The following is a 19,377-nucleotide window of genomic DNA, read 5'->3' on the forward strand; positions in this document are numbered from 1 at the left end:
TTAAAGGGTTGCCAATTAAAGTATTTTTTTGTTGTACGTCTTGTAAAGTTTGTACCGTGTACGTCTATCACCTGCTTTTAGAATTCAATGCACTTTATAATTAATGTAGTTACATAGTCTTAATATTGAAATGTGGTAGGAACCCGAAAAAAATGTATACAGAGAAAAAGTCCGAACACTGTGTGATCAAAAAAGTTGTGACCAAAAATATTTTTTGAGCTGAAATTTTTTAACTTATAAAAATATTTACTCTTGGAATCCACTTAACGCGTTGCAAAGGATATTATATTTGATTTGCTTATATTTTGGACATATTACATATAAGTAAGTATTATAATGCACTGTTGCAGAAAAAAATAAATTAGTTTTGGTAGTTTATAAAATACGCTGCAATTATCTATTTTTATTGGTAATAAAACATTATGTCAAAGCACACAAACGCTAGTCATGAACTACTTACTGATACAGAAATATATTTATTCAAATGCTTAGTTTCCCTTACCTTTTAAATATTTTTTTTGTTATAAATCGTGTTTTAGTTAAATTTGAATTAAATTATGGTGCAGGTAAGTTGTTGATATGAAAGGAATTTAATCTTATATCGAATAGGAGAGCTTTGACGTGGGAAAATCAAAAACCCCTTAGAAACACAATGAAGATGAGGCAAGCATTTTTATTTAATCATTAATTAATTTAAATAATTAATTTAACATTTAACAAAAAACTAAAAACAAGCACTCATGAAATTATTGTATTTTCATTTTCACAGATCCTTGATGAGTGTAAAAGTTCGAATTAAATCTGTCCATTTAAAGTGTACTATAGGAATCGTTTAAATACAGGTAAAGCTTATAATAAAAGCGTGTTAAAAATATGCTATTTATGAGTAAGTGCCTTCACTTATAATTTATATTAACGTCCATTAAGTCCACGATCAACATTACATAAAAAACAAAAAATACCTATTTGCATAATTTTATGGTAGTTAGTGCTCTCTTTTATTTAGTTTTAATTTACTTGCATCTTGCATTACAACAGAATAAAATTGTCATTGTCCAAGTGCCATTGTTTTTCTTGAAATAAATGTTATTTTGGTAACTAATTGCTTTTTATTTTCTTTATTTTTAAGTACCATAGTTATATGCTAAATTACTTAGGTACCTTATTTCAAAAATATAATATCGAAAATGTTAGTTTTTTTGTAATATCTCAATAAAGACGACATTAAATAATATTATGGTTATTAAATTATTATGTCAACAATATAATGGTATTGTGTGAAACACTGAATCAGATAAATAATAATCAAAGATAAAGGATTGGGAAAGAGCAGGTGATGCCATGGACATGTAAATTTCTTGTAATTATCGCAATAGGAATACGTGACTCGATAAGATGCAACTCCATTGCTTTTGAACACAACAAACATTTTAATACCATAACACAGTCGCATATTATCAACAGCTTTTATTTCGAATATCAATAAAATAAAACAAACAAAATAATTTTGTATTTCTTCGAAAAGAAAATTCGTAAAAATATTGTCATGTAAATTGTACCTTTGAGACGTTTTTTTTATTATCTGTGCAAAAATGAAATCGATTCGAACATTTTTATTTTTTAATTGCACGATTGGGTTTCTTTTCTTCTGTGCCAGTGTCAGTGGTTGTATAAACTGTGGTTTAGAGGGTTTGCTTGACGACGTGTTCGCAGATGTGTGTGAAGTGTGTCCCTTATTGGCCAGCACTACTTTGAAACTAAAGGAACTGTTCACGTCTAGTTCTGAAGGTAGGTGGTTACATAGAGTGCAGAACATAGAGAAAATATCCGTTTCAATTTGAATGTTGTCTATGGCACACATACATACAGAAAATAATCTTACGTGTTTTTGGTAATGAGCGAATCTACGAGTAACATGTAACAAGTTACAATAAAATATACTTCAATAATTTTATATATCTTGTAGATGTAGGTATCTAGTTTGGGTCTTAATCTGGTTATCATACCAGCAGCATTGCCGTAGTTCTGTATAATAATTATAAAAAGGTGTAACTTTTCCTTCCTGACCTGTCTTCATAAATCTAAATAAAAACTAACAGCACTTTCTGTCGTCTTCGGTCGTGTACTTCATTGAAATAGACACAGGACCGAAGTTGAAGGTCAATTCATAAACTTTATATGCTCTCATTTATAATCCTTCAGAAAACGAAGGCCCCATAACATCAGACCTGGTTTCCGAGTGCCTGCGATGCGGTCGGGATTTAGCGAAGACAGCTGCAAAGCGGGGAAACCAACTAGTCAAGAATGGTATCACTTTAGAGTCGTATTCTCCATCGCTACTGCATTTCTTCTACACTGAACTGCCACATGATATGAAGAAGGCATCCGAGACGTCCAACGAATTGATTAAAGCGACGAAGTTGTTGCAAATGAAGATGTGCTCGGGGTAATTTCACTTTACCAAAATTTTTAATCAATATACTAAGAAATGAAAAAAAAAAAAAGAATAAAAAATATTTGATGACGTAATAATATAACCCTTATAATTAAAGACGACCTGACTAGTAATTGAAACATCTAGATTTTATTAAATTATATTCTAATCTCAAAATATTCTGTAAGCATTGTAAGAGTATTCGTAACTCCAAAACAGGCAGCATTACTTCAAAATATTTATTTTCAGCTCTAACGTAACTCCGAACACATTTCTCTCCTACTTGGAGCATCACGTCATTCGTCCCAAAGAAACATTCTGCAAGCCCTTTAGCCCTGTCTGCTGCAATGACAAGTACCGTAGCATTGATGGCACTTGCAATAACAAGCAGCATCCCTCCTGGGGTAGACGAGGTGCGCCGTTCACGCGAATAGCTACACCGAGATATGCTGATGGTAATGTTTTCCGTCTAGAAATAATATTATGTTTATGGCATTAGATGCTAACTAGGGTCTTATGTGTGATTCAATATGAAATAAAATTCGTGTAGACATGCTAACACCCCTAATGACCATTTACGAGCAAATATAATAATAATATAGCAATATACATATTTGAATTTACATGGTTTTGCAACCATCACGACGATGGAGCAAATGACATCACGAATAGGAATTAGAAATAGCAATTAAAAATTACTGAAACTATGTCCATAACATCATGTTTCATACAGCATCTATGTTTAACAGCATCGGATCAATGTTAGAAATATATTTATACCAGTTTATACAAATGCCAGATTTATCCAGGAATCTACGCAATGCCGGTAGCTAAGAGCGGTCGGCCGTTGCCCAACCCTCGTGTTCTCTCAACCAGGCTGTTCACCGACCGCCCGATAGCTAGCCATGTGTTCACATACCTCAACATGCAGTGGGGACAGTTCATCACGCATGACCTGATGTCTAAGGTCATGGATGTAACAGGTAAAAAAATTGGAAAAAGATAATGGTACACGTAGAAAATGTTCAAGAAATACAATCAGGTCGTCTAGTTAACGAAGTCATCATCTGCAATAAGTGTAATCTGAAAAGGTGAGCTGAAATAAGTACTTTCAACTTATGATTGCTAACAAGTTATTGGACAAGTTGTAAATCAAATATACCAAGTTGGTGCAATTTATTAAAGTTATTGCTTTGAATAAATTCCCTTTAAGCACATCTGATAGTATCTATTAAGAAAGTCGTGTGTTTAAATAAAATTTTTCTCGATCTTATCGGATTTACATACACATTGTTAGACGAAGGTGGAATCCAGTGCTGCCTCGGCAACGGCCAAGATGTTCTACCTCAAGATTTGCTCAACGAAAAGTGCATACCCATATGCGTACCTGATGATGATCCCTTCTACCAGTACTATGGTATTAAATGCCTGAACTTTGTGAGGAGCGTTACTGCCCCGATAGATGACTGCAGCTTGGGCCATGCTGAGCAGGTAACAATGTTTGGTAAAATGGGACTTTTGATGCATTTAACTTTTATGAACGTTGATCATAATATAATAATTTTCTACATTAGTGGGTTCTTGATTTAAATTAAAATACTCCTAATAGAATAGATTACTTCTTGGTTAAATATTATTAGAAGATTAATTTAGTAGATTTACTAATGTCATTTCATTGATACTTTAATATTGCACAAGAAATGCAACTCACATCTGTATGCGACTGTAAATACAACTCTGAATATTCATTAATAAATAAGTTACGACAACTAACCATAAAACCTGACTCCAAATCAATATAGATGAATACAGTGACTAGTTACCTAGACGGGTCAGTAATATACGGATCAGATAATAAGCTAGCGTCAAAACTACGAACCAAATGTGGTGGAAGACTCAAAGAGGAGACAAGGAACTCATGTAAGAAGGGCTTCCTGCCATCTGTTGATGATAAAGCAGGTACTTGTGACTTGAGAAATATGTCGGAACCTTGTTATTTAGCAGGTAAGCAACATAGACTTTTTTAAGATTTCATGATGATAATTTTTGTACCATTTCTATGGCCATATCAAACATTTCGAAAAAGGATGTTCCAAATTAAACAAAAAAAAAAATTATTATGATAATACGAAACACCTCATAACCGAAAGCACTATTTTTCAGGCGATGACCGAATCAACCAAACGCCAACTTTAGCAGTTTTACACACATTACTGTTAAGAGAGCATAACCGCGTCGCTGATATACTGGGTACATTGAACCCACTGTGGTCGGATGAGAAAATTTATCAGGAGGCTAGAAGAGTTGTAATTGCCGAAATACAACATATTACGTACCAGGAATGGCTGCCTTGTAACTTCGGTAAGAATTTTGTTTTATAATAGTTAGTCGTGAAATGATAAAAGTTACAAATTAGCTTAATAGTCAGAAGGTAAGATATTGCAAGTTTAACAAATAAGCAATATTAATGATTTAGGTATAATTACGTATTTCAAATATTTTCTAGCAATATCGTCGGTTGCAAAAGTAAGTCATCTTGTAATTAATATCGCAAATATGAATTCTAGGCGAGAATTATCTAAGATACTACCGCATCGCACCATCATCTCTCTACAGTCGAGACTACAATGAAGATGTCAACCCTGGAATCATCAACGGATTTGGAGCTGGCGCATTTAGATTCCTTCACACAATGATACCAGATTCCTTTATGGCTTGTCCCGCGTCATACCAAGCAGCGTATTTGTATAAGTGAGTATTTAATAGATCTGAAGTTTAAAAAGTAAATAATAATAATTATAAAAAAAGTTATAGGAAAGAAGCATTATCAGAAGATTATTATCAAGCAGGTCTATAAGATCTATGACCAATATAAACAAATTTGGAACAATTTTCACAGGATAAGTGACTACTTTTTCAACCCAAGTCTTGTAGAAGCTTCCAAAGATTCGTTTGATGATATTGTACGAGGTTTAGTAACACATAGAGCAGCAGAATCTGATCCATATGTTACTGGAGAATTGACGAACTTACTCTTTAAATCGCACAACAAATGGGGGTTAGACCTTATTGCTATGGATATACAGAGAGGCAGAGATCATGGGATCGCTTCTTATAATGACTATAGGTAAGCATATTATATCGGAGATAAAATAGTAGTAAATATACATTTTAACTTTTTACTTAACTAAAAGAAATGTTATAGGGAAACATGTGGACTAAAAAGAGCGACGACATTCCAAGATTTAATTGGCGAAATATCTCAAGATGTAAGTAACACAAATACTATTTTGTTCCATACATCGTATTTATCACAACTTAAATTTTATTTAAATATTTCCAGAGAATTAACGCACTTGCTCAATTGTATGAGTGTGTTGACGATATAGATTTATTCGTTGGAGGTGCTATGGAAAAGGACGTACAAGGTTCCGTTTTAGGTTATACGTTTCAATGCATTGTCGCTGAGCAGTTCTACAGAACTCGTATCGGAGATCGATATTTTTATGATAACAGTGAAATGCCGCATTCTTTTACACCAGGTAGATATCGTATTGTTGTTTTTCTATGTAATGTATTTTAAAAATATAAGAAGAAACAATAGAAATTGTGATGGGGGTGACGCAAGGAACTATTTTGGGACCTGTGTTATAAAAGAGTGTCATTGTTAATACTGTTTCATCAAGAACCTAAAAATTATCATTTTTATTATCTTTACAGATCAACTAAAAGAAATTAAAAAGGCATCGATGGCTCGTCTAATTTGCGACAACACGGAGGAAGTGAAATATATTCAAAGAAAGGCATTTGAAGCAGAATCTGTATACAATCCCAAATACAGTTGTGATGATTATGATAATATACCCGTTGTGGATCTGACGGCATGGAAGAGGCCTAAATTTGAACTTTATGATTAAGTTTAATATTAATAGAATACCATATCTGTTATTATAAAGATAATGTTATAATTGTTAATAATATAATATATTTTGTTAATTTAGAAGACTAATTTATTTTTAGAAAATCTCATAATACTAAGAGTGGTTCTGAATAAAATGCTGTTGTATTTTATTATGATTTATTTGAAACCTGTATAGTAACAACATTAAATACTACAAAATTCGAAAGAGATAACAGTAATTCGTACCCGTCAAAGTTTAGAATTTTAAATTGGAAGACACAATTTTAGCATAAGACCATAGATTATAGAAAACTACACTTTATGGCATAATCTATGTTTTAACTACTAAATTCTAACATTAAAATTATTGCTTAAATGTTTTTGATTAACGACTATGTATATGTCTAGATGTGCCTAAAACCCATAAACAGTTTATGGTTATGCTTATGAATGAGAATTCAAAATATATGTACAATAAGGCTGTAGCTGCACTACGGTTTTTTTTCTGCGAGGTGTTAGTCCTTGTAACCGCAAATACGCCTGAGATAGACACACTACATTTAAATGTTGACGTTTTTTGACAGTTTTTACCCGCGGGCATTTTGTAGCAATCCACGCTTTTAAAATCAGTCTCGAGAACAAACCACACTTCAGGTCGCTTTTATTTGTTTCCTTGAAACACATAATCCCGTTTAAAAATCGCGGCGGTTTAGCCGTAGTGCGGCCTAAGCCTAATATGATGTTAACAATAATTAATATTCAACTTACAGTAACTTTCTAATCAAAACAGTAACATTCAATTCATAACATCAATTACAAAACTTTTATATTCTTAACATAAGGTCAGGTAAATTCGATGAAGCTTTAAATTCTGAACACCTTTTTAATTTCTATTCAATACTAGCTTCCGCCCGCGGCTTCGCTCGCGTGTTGTTTTGATAAATGATAGCCTATGTTCTCTCTCAGGGTCTAAAGATTGTCTGTGCCAAATTTCACCAAAATAGGTTGAGAGCTTTCAGCGGGAAAGCGTAACAGACAGACAAACAGAGTTACTTTCGCATTTATAATATTAGTAGGGAAGGGATAACAGCTTATTCTTAACGAATGAAAAAGATTCTTCTACTTATTAACATGTAACATTAGACAAAGATTTCTTATTTCACACACGGCAGAATCCCTCAATTGGAGTTGCCATAAAAAAGAAATACTATAAAAAACAACAATTTCGTATTCCATTACTAAGACAATATATGATTATATTTAGATTAACAAATTCCTTGCATCTTGCTTATCCTTATTCCATATTGACGTCAATCTATTCTGAAGCGAGTTCCATGACACTGACCTGGTCATGAGTTGTGTTATACCACTTGAGTTGGGGCTCGCTATTCTTTGTAAGAATGGACGTTTGTATAGCCTTTGAGCTTCTTCCCTTTGGTCTTCTGTGACCTTTCTGTCGTCCAAGTGGTATAGGGAAGAGAATTGGGATATTATGAAGAGTCTGTAAGAAATAGTGGATTAAATTAAGTAATAATAATGACATAGGTCTGATTATTCGTCAAATAATGTATAAAACTACCATTTTAAAAACGTATTCTAATTGCCCGTATTTGACAGTTTACGTGACAATTTAATATTATCGTGTAATACTTTATTGGACGGATAAGTTTTATCCAAGCATTGAAAAATCGGCCCTTAGTTTAATTAATTGTGTAGTTTAGAAAAGAAAATTTATACATATTATAGAATCAATCTCATCTAGCATAGTTCTTTGACACGTTTAAAATCAAGAAAATGTAAGGGAAATTTTTTAGGTCATTACAAGGCATCTAAAAATTTTACATGTTAAAGACTTCGTTGCAAATACAAAACTTTTGTGTTTTCATATAAAAGTGATCATTTAGATAATAAATAATAATATAATCAAAATATATTACCTGTACTGCAAGTATTCATAAAAAGTGCCTCCATTAAAGTAGCTAGGGGCAGCAGGGTTGCCCATTAGTGATAAATATTGTAAATTGGGGCATGATTCCTTTAGCTTACCCACCCAAGGGTACAAGGATGCTATTTTACAATAATTTAACCTGAAATTAAATTATTTTAAAAAGTTACACAATTAAAAAAATAGGCAAAATAATAATTACACAATTTATAGTTAATCCATTGAGTGTACATAGTATAAAACTAAGTTGCTTTCTCTGTCCCTATATCCCTATGAATGCTTAAGCCTTTAAAACTCCGCAACGGATTTTGATGTGGTTTTTTTAATAGATAGAGTGATTCTCGAGGAAGGTTTTAGTATATAATTAATTAGGTTTTAGTCAAAGCGGGCGAAGCTGCGGGCGGAAAGCTAGTGAGTATTAATTATTATTTAACAACAAATCCAAAAAACAAAAGAAGGAAATTCAAAGGCAACAAGATTAATTTAAATTTAACTACAATATTTACAGAAGAATATATCTAGTATAGGCAATTCTTAAAAATTTTAAGGAAAACAAATCAGAATATTTCCATACCATAATAACTGTAATTTAGGCAATGGCGGTAAAAAGCTGGTGTCCGTAATGGGATTATCATCAGCTATCAGTGATGTGAGGTGTTTGAAGTGGACTAGTGGATCCAGATTTCTAAAATGAAAACAAAAAAATCTATATTCTTCAAACAATAAATCTAAGTATATGAAAATCGAGATCTTGTTACCCAAGTATATTCACAATATCAAGACCACACATTTAGGATACATGCTCTAAATAATCAAAGTTTGAACTGTTGGCATGGTATAAAAACAAATTTAAATTTAACTAAAGTACATAGGTACTCGGTTTATTGTTAAAAACTTTTTTACATGAGCTATATACAAATAAACACAACTTACGTGATTTTATTGTGACTTATATCTAAATATTGGATGTAGTTTGAAAACTTCTCAACAATGGTTCTTGGTACTTCATATAATCTCTCATAAGCCAAAGTTAACTTTGTTGTTTCCTCTTCTTCAGCACTACCATCATCAACACTACAGTAAAAAACATAAAATAACATAATGAATATATTAATATCTAAACAAAGTTTTGAAAAATGAATAATTAAACTTACTCTATTAAGTCGGAAGTTATCGATGTTTGAGGCATAGCTGTAACAGAATCTACCAGAACGTTGCTAGAGATATCCACAGCTATTATACCTTCATCCTGGTTCGTAGGAACACTGAAAATACTGTGAAATAATGTTTGTTTTAGTTTTAATAGTTCAACAGTTTTGTGGGTCGCATCGCTTGGTACACCTACTATTTACTACCACTACTATGCCCCTTTCAAAGTTATTTATCTTGTAGGTCAATATTACCTTTAGGCCAATAGGCTATTTTAAATCAAAACAAACTTTTTTTATGAATTAAGATACGTCAACACTCAACATAGAAATCACAAAAGTCAAATCCATCCATGTCACCAGTCATTAGTCAACTGGCAAATGCTCAATTGTCAAATCATTCAAAAGCCATCATCACAGAGAAATTCTTATCATTCATCAAATTCACCATTCGACCACAGAGTATAATAATAATAAATAATAATAAATCATCTTTATTTGGTTCTCACAACATTAAAACGTTACAAAACTTAATTAAACTACACAAAGTACAGTAGAGGATAGCGTTATGAGAAACTGGTGCCTGAAATAGACTAAATAGAAGTCTGAGGTACAGGTCACCAGCCCCCTTCGCGGATATCATACAAGGTATAGGTCTACCAGAATCTGATGGCATATTTATATTTAAGAAATAAAAGATTTTTATGTGGCAACTTATTTGACAACTATCAAATTGGTTGTCAAATTATTTGTCTTTTTTGCAGTTGATGAATAATTTTAGGATTTTGTCCTATAAAATCTTCGAAAATGTCGAAAAAGCCGTTGCGATCACAAGCAAGAGGTGTTGTTTATAATGTGTATAGAAAAACATTCGATGAAGAAGGGTCAAACACATCACAATTTTCAATTATGAAGATTTTATTGTTAAATTGGACTTACCCGTTTTGATACTTTAAATTATACTTTTTTCGCTCGCTGACTCGCGTTGAGTACAGACGTGTTTACGTGAATCTTATAATTTAATAAAAAAGTGTCAAGCCATTTAAAATCTTAATCAAATAGAATATGGTGTAATTTCCGTCAACAAACTGTGAACAAAAATATAAGTGTAGTGAGCAAGACGGACTGCGTAAACTGCATCTTTCTTTGTCCTGCTGTCTCCGTGCGATACATCACCGCAGTAAAGCTTAGCGCATACCGCAAGAGCGAAGCGATAAATATTGTGTGCTATATTTTTTGCGTTATCTTATTACTAAGTTTGCTGAATTCTACGAAAATGAGTATTTTACGTTCACCAAAAAGTACATTGAGTATCGCGGGTAGCAGCTCTCAGCCAAATTTATCTTCTTTTAAAGAAGCAGAATATGAACAAAAAAATGTATCAATACGAAAGAGAAAAATGCCTGAAGATGAATTTGCATCGCAATTTAAAGATTTTAAAATGGAAATGCTTGATATATTGAATAACTTTGGCAAATTGCAAACAGATAGTATTCAGTCAATTAAAAATGATATTTCATCAATTAAAGATCAACTTGCAGATATCAAAACGACAACAGACGGACTAGCTCTTGAAAACCAATACCTGAAAATCCAAATAGAGAATTTAACGAGTAATGTGGGTGATACCCAACAGAAAGTAACTAAATTGGAAAATGACGTTTGTCTTCTACAAAATTTTCAATCGTCATCCATAAATACAGAAGGTTCAAATTTAATGGGTTCTTCAACTAACATTATAAATGAAGTACAAGACAGACTGGAACGCAGTAAAAACATAATAATTGTTGGAATTACGGAATCAAAGATGGAAGATTTGCAGAAGAAGAGAGAGCTTGATAGATGCGAAGTGATGAAAATTATATCTCAAATAAATCCACAGTGTCCTGCACCAGTAAAAATCTTTCGCCTTGGAAAATTTGATGAAAATAAACTACGTCCTATAAAAGTCTGTTTTTCTTCACAAGAGATTGCAAAATCTATACTGATAAAAAAATCAATAATTAAAGATGGCAAAATTAAAATCTATTGGGACCAGACACCAATCCAGAAACAATATATGATAAATGTGCAAGAAGAACTGCGATTGCGTACAGAAAACGGAGAAAAAAATCTAACCATCAAATACATTAAAGGAATACCCACAATTTTAAAAAACTTTCCAAAAAACTAAATACGAATGAAAATCCAGCAAATTCCGAGGTTAAAAATAATAATATCACATACAAACTCTGTCAAAATTACGACGACATTATAGTTCACACCAAATCCATAAAGTTTCTTTACGCCAATGTCAGAAGTATAGTAAAAATAGGTAAAATAGATGAATTAAGATGTATTGTCGAATCTTTCCAAGCTGTTGTTCATTTGATAGTGCTGACGGAGACATGGATTAAGGATGAAGACCAGGCGAAAAGATTACAATTACCCGGATATTCGCACTACTATAATTACAGAACTAAACTGAGAGGAGGAGGAGTCTCTATTTATGTCCATGATAGCCTAAAACATGAATTTCTTGAGGAACAGTTTGAAGATGGTAATCATTTTCTATGGGTACATCTGAACTCACTTTCCCTAGATATTGGAGTTATATACAAACAGCCAGCAGCAAATACTCAAAAATTTCTTGAAAATTTTAGTCAACATCTAACGAAAAGAAAACGTGTATTTGTATTTGGTGATTTTAACCTAAATTTACTGAGCAACGACCAATCAATAAAAGAATATAAACTAATATGAAAAGAAAATAATATGAAAATACTAAATAAAATTAGTATTGAATACTGTACGCGAGATATGTCATCTTCAAAGTCCATCCTGGATCATGTTCTTACTAATCTACACAATGACACCTTTCAGCTTTCTATTATTGAATCTTCACTTTCTGACCATAAACAAATATATTAGGAGTTGAATAGACACAAACGAGAGGCTTTAAAACGAGTTCAATACCAATCAATCAATTACACAAGCTTATATGAAACTATCAAAAACATATTTTCGAAAGAAGAATTCCTTGATTACAAGCAATTTGAAACGACTCTGACAGCCGCTATCAACAATAATAAAATAACAAGAACAAAATTTTTAAACCCACCAAGTAAAGACTGGATAAATAAAGATCTGATTGAGAGTATAAATCACAGAAACCAACTGTGGTACAACCTGAAACAAACTCCTGGTAACGAACGACTGAAAGAAGTTTTTGTTAAACAAAGAAATCTCGTATTCAGCAAAATTCAATCGGCGAAACGTCAATTCTATATTAAAAGTTTTAGCAATTGTCAGAGTGATCCTGCAAAAATGTGGCAGTTGATTTATAAATTATGTAATAATAAGGCTAAAGATTCGGTGATTACGAAACTTACAACTAACTCTGGGCAATTAACTAACGTCAATGAAATTTGTGAATATTTTAACGATTATTTTTCCACCGTAGGCGTTCAACTAGCCAACGACATTCCTAAAGAATTTCATAGAAACATTAAAATAATACTTAAAAGCCCCTCAAATTCTGCAAATAACTTGTCTAAATTAGAACCAACAACTGAAAATGAAGTTTTAAAAATAATAAATAGTCTCCGTAAAAATACTGCTATAGGTGTGGATGGAATAAGCATTCGGGTAATAAAAAATATAAAAGATTTATTAGTGAATAACTTGGTGAAAATAATAAATAAATGCCTAAGAGAAGGTTATTTTCCGGACTCCCTCAAAGTAGCCTCAGTAATTCCCATTCATAAATCTGGCTCTAAACTAGATCCCAGTAATTACCGTCCAATATCAGTTCTACCAGCTTTGTCAAAAATATTTGAAAAAATTTTGCACTCCCGTTTAAACGGTTTTCTCACGTCTAATAAATTTTTCTTTAATAAACAATACGGATTCAGAGAAAAATCTAATACTATTGCAGCAACGGTGGATCTTATCACTAATGTCAGACTCAACATAGACCGTAGAAAGGTAGCTCTTGGAGTATTCGTCGATCTTAAGAAAGCTTTCGATACCGTAAGCCACGAAATTTTACTACTGAAATTAAGAAATGCGGGAATAACCGGATTAGCTTATGACATATTTCGATCATACCTTAAAAATCGGTATCAAGTCGTAAAAATTAATGATCAATATAGCAAAGAAAGACCTATTAGCTGTGGCGTTCCTCAAGGCTCCCTTTTGGGCCCCCTATTTTTCCTTATCTATATTAATAACGTTCACGAAATAGGATTAACCGGAGATATTACTTTATATGCTGATGACACATGCTTGTTCTACTATGGTAATTCTATTGATATTGTAGTAAATCAAGCCCAAAAAGATCTTAACATATTAAACAGATGGTTTCAATCAAATTTACTTACGATAAACGCCTCCAAAACCAATTACATCATTTTTACCGCAAAAAATAAGAAAATAGGCTCCTACAATCCATTGTCCATAAACGGAGTAACGATAAAAAAAGTAAACGAAGAAAAATATCTCGGTCTCCTTCTCGATAAACAACTCACGTGGAAAGCCCACATCGAAAAAGTACGTAAAAAACTTACTTCGTTGATAGGCGTGCTACGACCTATTGCTCGTTGTCTACCACAAAAAGTGCGGTATTCAATTTATAATAGCCTAGTCAAGTCACATATTGACTATCTAATCGAGGTTTGGGGTTCAGGATCAGCAACAAATTTGAAAAAATTGCAAATAACACAAAATAAAATTATAAAAACTTTATTTCAATATAAATCTCGAACACCCACGTCACTCATATACAAAAAAACTCGGCTCATGAATCTGGCTCAAACTTATCAATTTAATATATGTCTGTTAATAAAAAAAATCTTGACTAAAAATGTTCATTCTCTAATTAACTTTTCCACCAATATACAACACACAAACCGTATGACTCGGCGCGCAAACAATATAGCCCTGCCCTGTACCAGGACAAGTTACGGGAAAAAGAGTATCTTATTCGAAGGAGTTCAATTGTATAATAAATTGCCTAAAAATATTAAAGAAGCCAAATCGATAACTAATTTCAAGAAATTGCTAAAGAAACATCTTTTAGACTAAATAATTATAATAAAAAAATATATATAAATAAATATAAAAAATAAACATAAATAAAACCTATAAATTATACTTTTACTATTAAATTACATATTATATATTTAGTAAAAACAAAGTGTTAACAAAAATTAAACTAATTTTATATCTCATGAAAATAGCATATCTTTACCTAGAACACAAGCCTTATATCTTTAGAATGTCGTTGGGGTAGTCTGAAATTATGTTTATAAAAATTACCGCCCATTTTTTTGTTATTATTGTTGGATGTATTCTATTTGTGTTAACAAACTACTTACTACGTACAACGTTAAGCGAGCAAAAATGTTTATAATTTATATTATTATTTCTCTGTAAGTGATTCAAATGTAATCTTTTTGAGAAATAAATGTCTTAAACCGTAAATTAAAAAATATTATATGTAGGTAACTAGGTATAATATTGTTTGTTGATTAGAATATAATTTTATGTAAACTTATTACAGGAGTTTCCAATACGGCTATTCGTCAAGTCCAAGCTGTCCAAGTCAGTTTTATAATGTGTGTATCTGTTAATACTTACGAAAATAAACATAATTTTATTTTATTTTTATTTCATTTTATAAAAAATTATAAGCAGTTTTGATCTACATTATCATTATAGTATCGATATTTTCACATGGCATACTGGTAATGAATATACAAATATAGGTATGTGTAAATAATAATATGTATTACCTGTATAAAAGTAATATGTATAATTGTATATTATACATGTAAGTATGTACCTTCATAATATTAAGTGGATATCTCATTATTAAGTACAGTATTGTCCACTTATGTAATGTGACTAATGATATTGAGGACAAAATAAAAAATAAGCAGTATCAAGATCGTTCAGTCTATTTTCCCTAGGGTTGCACACTCAAAATTTTGATTTCCCTAATTGCCATCAGATTCTGGTTTACCTATATAGTACGACATAAAAGAGATGAAATTAATTATTTTGGAACTAATTCGTTTTTCATTACCTGGCAACCCTGAATTGGCAATGTAGCTGTCAAGTTGAATAAAAATTTGTTGTTTTTTTCGTGAAGTGGAGAATTATTGAGATAAAATTGTTATTTAGAACAAGAAATTTAAATAAAAAAGGAGACATCATGAAAAAGGTTAAACGTAGCGGTGTCCGTGATGTGGTGTATAAAGTTTTTATTCGGTGTTTGTCCGAATTTCAAGCTGGAAATTTATTGACTGATTTGGAAAACGTTTACAAACGTACAGCAGAATATACCGGTGAGATTCCATTTATTTTTGCTCAGTACTACGTAAAATAGAATATTCCATTAGTAACGAGTGTTTAATGTATGTATGTATGGCGATTATTACGTTTTCGCAATTTAATTTGAGGTTATTTGTATGTAAACAAAAACTAGTTTTTATAGTGCGACCAGCACAATTTGAGTCAAGAAGTTATATCCAATCCAACCAGCCTCAAATAAAGTACCTAGTTTAGATTTTACTACATAGTATAGTGATAACTGTTTTCATACAGCTATCTATCTATTAATCAATCAAACCATAAGAAAAAAAATCATATTTACTGTATCATATTTACAGATACTGAAGATGCCCCGTACCCTCTTGCCAGTACTTCGAAACAGAGTGATGATCAGTCCTTTGAAGGAGTAGAATATTTAGATTTTGATGAATTATATTAATGTACAAAATTTATCTACAAAAAAAAAATAAAAATATGTGGTTTTCAAATCGCCTTGTTTTTTTCTACCCGACGGACCCAGAAAGAGGGTAATGTATTTGAGCTGCATGTATGCTTGTTTGTTTGTATGTTTGATTCTATGTGTGCCTCTGCAGTCTAAACACTTGACCGATTTTTATAAAATAACTAATTCCAAATACATTTAAGTAAAATTTGACCTAGGTAGGTCAATTAAAATACTAATGTATTTTTGTCTTAAATTACACTATTGCTACAATGAAACAATTATAACGGTTTAAATCGCGGTATTTATTTTAGATTATATTATATAGATTTTTGGATTTTTATTCTATAGTATCAAGATCGCTTGCGTCGCAGTATCAGTGTTGCTATATGAGCGACGGTGGCGCCCTCATTTATTTTCATCTCTTTTGTGTCGCACTGTAGTAGAGTAAAATAAGAATGCTGTCTTAATTTAGATAAAGATGTAATAAGTACTATCCCCTTCGACTATCCCTTAGTAAAAATTCAAGATTTTAAACGCGATTTATTCATTATATCACTATCCCGACGGTTCGCACCTGAGGTTCGCACACTTTGCTGCGAGCGTGGTCACGACTCCCGACTAAAGTCCGGTCGCGGAGCAGAAAGAATTTCGTACAAACGTACAATGACCTCTTTACCTACTGACAGTGGTCACAAACATTTTTGAATGAAGTGCAGTTTACATGAAATATTTGGAGGAGAAAATGTTTTTACTAATTTATTAAATAAATGTCCTTTATTCATTTACAATACTTATTAGTTAGTTACATTTTAACTTTTTCAATAACCACGATATATTATATAAAAAAAAGTGTGCGTGTACACACATAAGAAGTGAAACTTCTTTATGACCTTATTTTTCAAAAAAATAATTTACTATGTACAATAATATTACAGAAATACGTTAGTCTAACAAGCGATTTCGCCTTAGGCGGATTTTGATTGGACATAAAGAATTTGAGGTTTATTCTTATAAATTTTGAATTCACAAAATCATAATTGAACACCTGACACCAATCAAGCAAACACAAACCTTACGCTCTCATGTTAAAGGTTTACAATCCCTAAGGACGGCGGTCATTGCACCTGTGCGAGCAAGACACATTATTTTTACAAGGGAGTGACAGAGACAGGTAATAACAGGTTAATGTACGAAATTCTTCCTGCTCCGCGACCGGACTTTAGTCAATATAATTAAACTCGCGTGTAATCAAACAATAGAAAACACTATCACATAGTATTTTAATCAATTTTGTTAATGTAGTTAATCTGTGTCATATCTGGATCTACGGAATCGAACTTACAAATTATTATATCAATGAATGTCATAGGCAGTATTAAGCTGCTTTTATGTACCTATTTTCTTTTCTCTTTGGAGCCGGGACGATCGGCTAGTATCAAACAAATTGTAATTTATCATGATCTATCACTTCTTTATTGTGTCCTTACCGGGTTTCGTAAAAAAGGTTCTGTCAAGTGAGAGCCATCAAAGTACCGATCTTGTATGACCAATGACCATACCTATCGATAATTTTCTTAATAATAATTAATTATCCTACCAATTTCATTCGAAAGAACGTTTACTTCATTCAAAACTACAACGTTTACTTTAATTTTTGGTGTTTATAAATTACAATTTCTAATACATATAATTATAAAGTCAAAAGATTATTAATTTAATAATACATACTGTACCTAAGTGTTGTAAAAATTATCTTAGTTCAAGTTAACCACCTACTCTCTTGTTCAAAACTTCTATCACTTCTCAATCTAACTACTTACCTATATTAAAGACAATAATATTGTAACCAGTACTTAAATTTATATAAATAACCGGTATTATAATACAAGTGTACCTAAATTGTATCTTTCAGAATTTCCAGAAGAACTAACTTACAAATTTTCAGTATTCACATCAACCATTTTGACACTAGCACATAATATTAATATGTTTATCAACACCACAGAATTCGTGTCTACACGAATGTATTTATCAAACTGAAGCTACAACAAGGGTAGATAACGCGTTTATCGAAAAGTTAGTGACCTGCATTGTTCCGTTTATTTATTGAATCGTAGCAATTAACATATTGTACGAAATCAATCATTGCAAAGCCACTTGGCTGGTTTTTCTAGCCGCTGAAACTAAGGTTGTGTAACTCGCATAGTAAGTCGTAATAATAAAGATCAATTAATTTTTAAATTAAATAATTATGAGAACAATAAGTGAGTCAATCACAGTATTACGACTAAAATTTTTAGATAAAGCCTTTTAATAAAGTCGGTAATTTACTCCAATACATATATTTTCTACCTTAATTCAATCCTCATTTGTAGGTGGAACCTAGCTACAAAAGATAGTGTAGTTTATTCATTGTAAGTATAATTATTGCAAAAATAATCAATTATTAAGTTTTTATAATATATAAATACTAGTGTCCGACCGAAACTGGTTTCCAGGCCGAAACCGAAACCGAAACCGAATGTTCGGCCGTGGCTTCAGTTTCGGCCGAAACCGAAACCGAAACCGAAACTCACGTGGTCAAGTATGAAATTTCTAAAAATACTGAACCTTGGTGCATTTTACCTATTATTTTGCCTTAATTAGGGCGTGGAATGAAAACACAGTATGTTGTAATCATTTATTTAATATAAAATAAAAAAATAATATGTTTAAAATATTAATAATAACAATTTTTATTTTTATTATTTTTTCAAATTAAGTTCTCAGTAAAATCAGTAATTGTTACTGCTTTAAATACTAAGTATTAGTATTTTGAGATCTTTCTCTTTATTAGAGTCTTTAATACTTTGGATTGGTATTTGTACTTAGAAGAATAATCAGTCTCTTTTAGGTACCTCTTATATAAAAATAATATTAATTATTATTACACCCAGTTCCAATCTCAACATAGATAATCAAAAATTGTTTCCACCAGCGTGGGTCAAGCTTCTTGGGGTCAAAAAGCTTATATCTAATACACTGGAGATTTCAGTATTAACATTAACTTGTAACAAGAAAATATGGCCTTGAATGACGCCTGTATTTTTTTATCCCTTTCACACCCACTTGCCAAGTTAGGTGTGAAAGGGATAAAAAAACATACAGGCGTCATTCAACGTCATATTTTCTTGTTACAAGTTAATGGTC

At 31.7% G+C, this 19,377-nt stretch overlaps 2 protein-coding genes across 5 annotated transcripts; one reads left to right on the top strand and one right to left on the bottom strand.

Annotated features, from left to right (window-relative positions):
- Positions 1-1,065: 1,065 nt before the first annotated feature.
- LOC149908316 (immunomodulatory peroxidase-like) lies at positions 1,066-6,424 on the top strand. The gene is made up of 12 exons (XM_090101737.1): positions 1,066-1,788; positions 2,203-2,446; positions 2,684-2,889; positions 3,244-3,417; positions 3,732-3,925; positions 4,237-4,438; positions 4,598-4,795; positions 5,002-5,185; positions 5,334-5,561; positions 5,640-5,703; positions 5,778-5,976; positions 6,155-6,424. The coding sequence occupies exons 1-12, from the start codon at positions 1,593-1,595 to the stop codon at positions 6,349-6,351; spliced, it is 2,286 nt and encodes a 761-aa protein (XP_089957863.1). The 5' UTR covers positions 1,066-1,592; the 3' UTR covers positions 6,352-6,424.
- A 71-nt stretch (positions 6,425-6,495) lies between these two features.
- LOC149908317 (leucine-rich melanocyte differentiation-associated protein-like) lies at positions 6,496-18,276 on the bottom strand. Of its 4 annotated transcripts, none has more exons than XM_090101732.1 (6): positions 18,124-18,276; positions 9,435-9,554; positions 9,214-9,354; positions 8,855-8,965; positions 8,273-8,422; positions 6,496-7,836 (listed from the first exon to the last, which is right to left on the bottom strand). In XM_090101732.1, exons 1-6 carry the CDS (start codon positions 18,147-18,149, stop codon positions 7,596-7,598), a joined length of 789 nt encoding a protein of 262 aa, XP_089957858.1. In that variant the 5' UTR covers positions 18,150-18,276; the 3' UTR covers positions 6,496-7,595. The 4 variants fall into 4 exon arrangements, with proteins under 4 accessions (XP_089957858.1, XP_089957860.1, XP_089957859.1 ...); XM_090101734.1 differs by having other exon boundaries at positions 18,120-18,257; XM_090101733.1 differs by having other exon boundaries at positions 18,083-18,242.
- Positions 18,277-19,377: the final 1,101 nt, after the last annotated feature.

The sequence above is a fragment of the Colias eurytheme genome, chromosome 5 (genome assembly GCF_061535395.1).
Source record: "Colias eurytheme isolate Ceu_HAF_F1 chromosome 5, ilColEury1 Martin Lab GWU primary, whole genome shotgun sequence".
Classification (NCBI taxonomy): domain Eukaryota; kingdom Metazoa; phylum Arthropoda; class Insecta; order Lepidoptera; family Pieridae; genus Colias; species Colias eurytheme.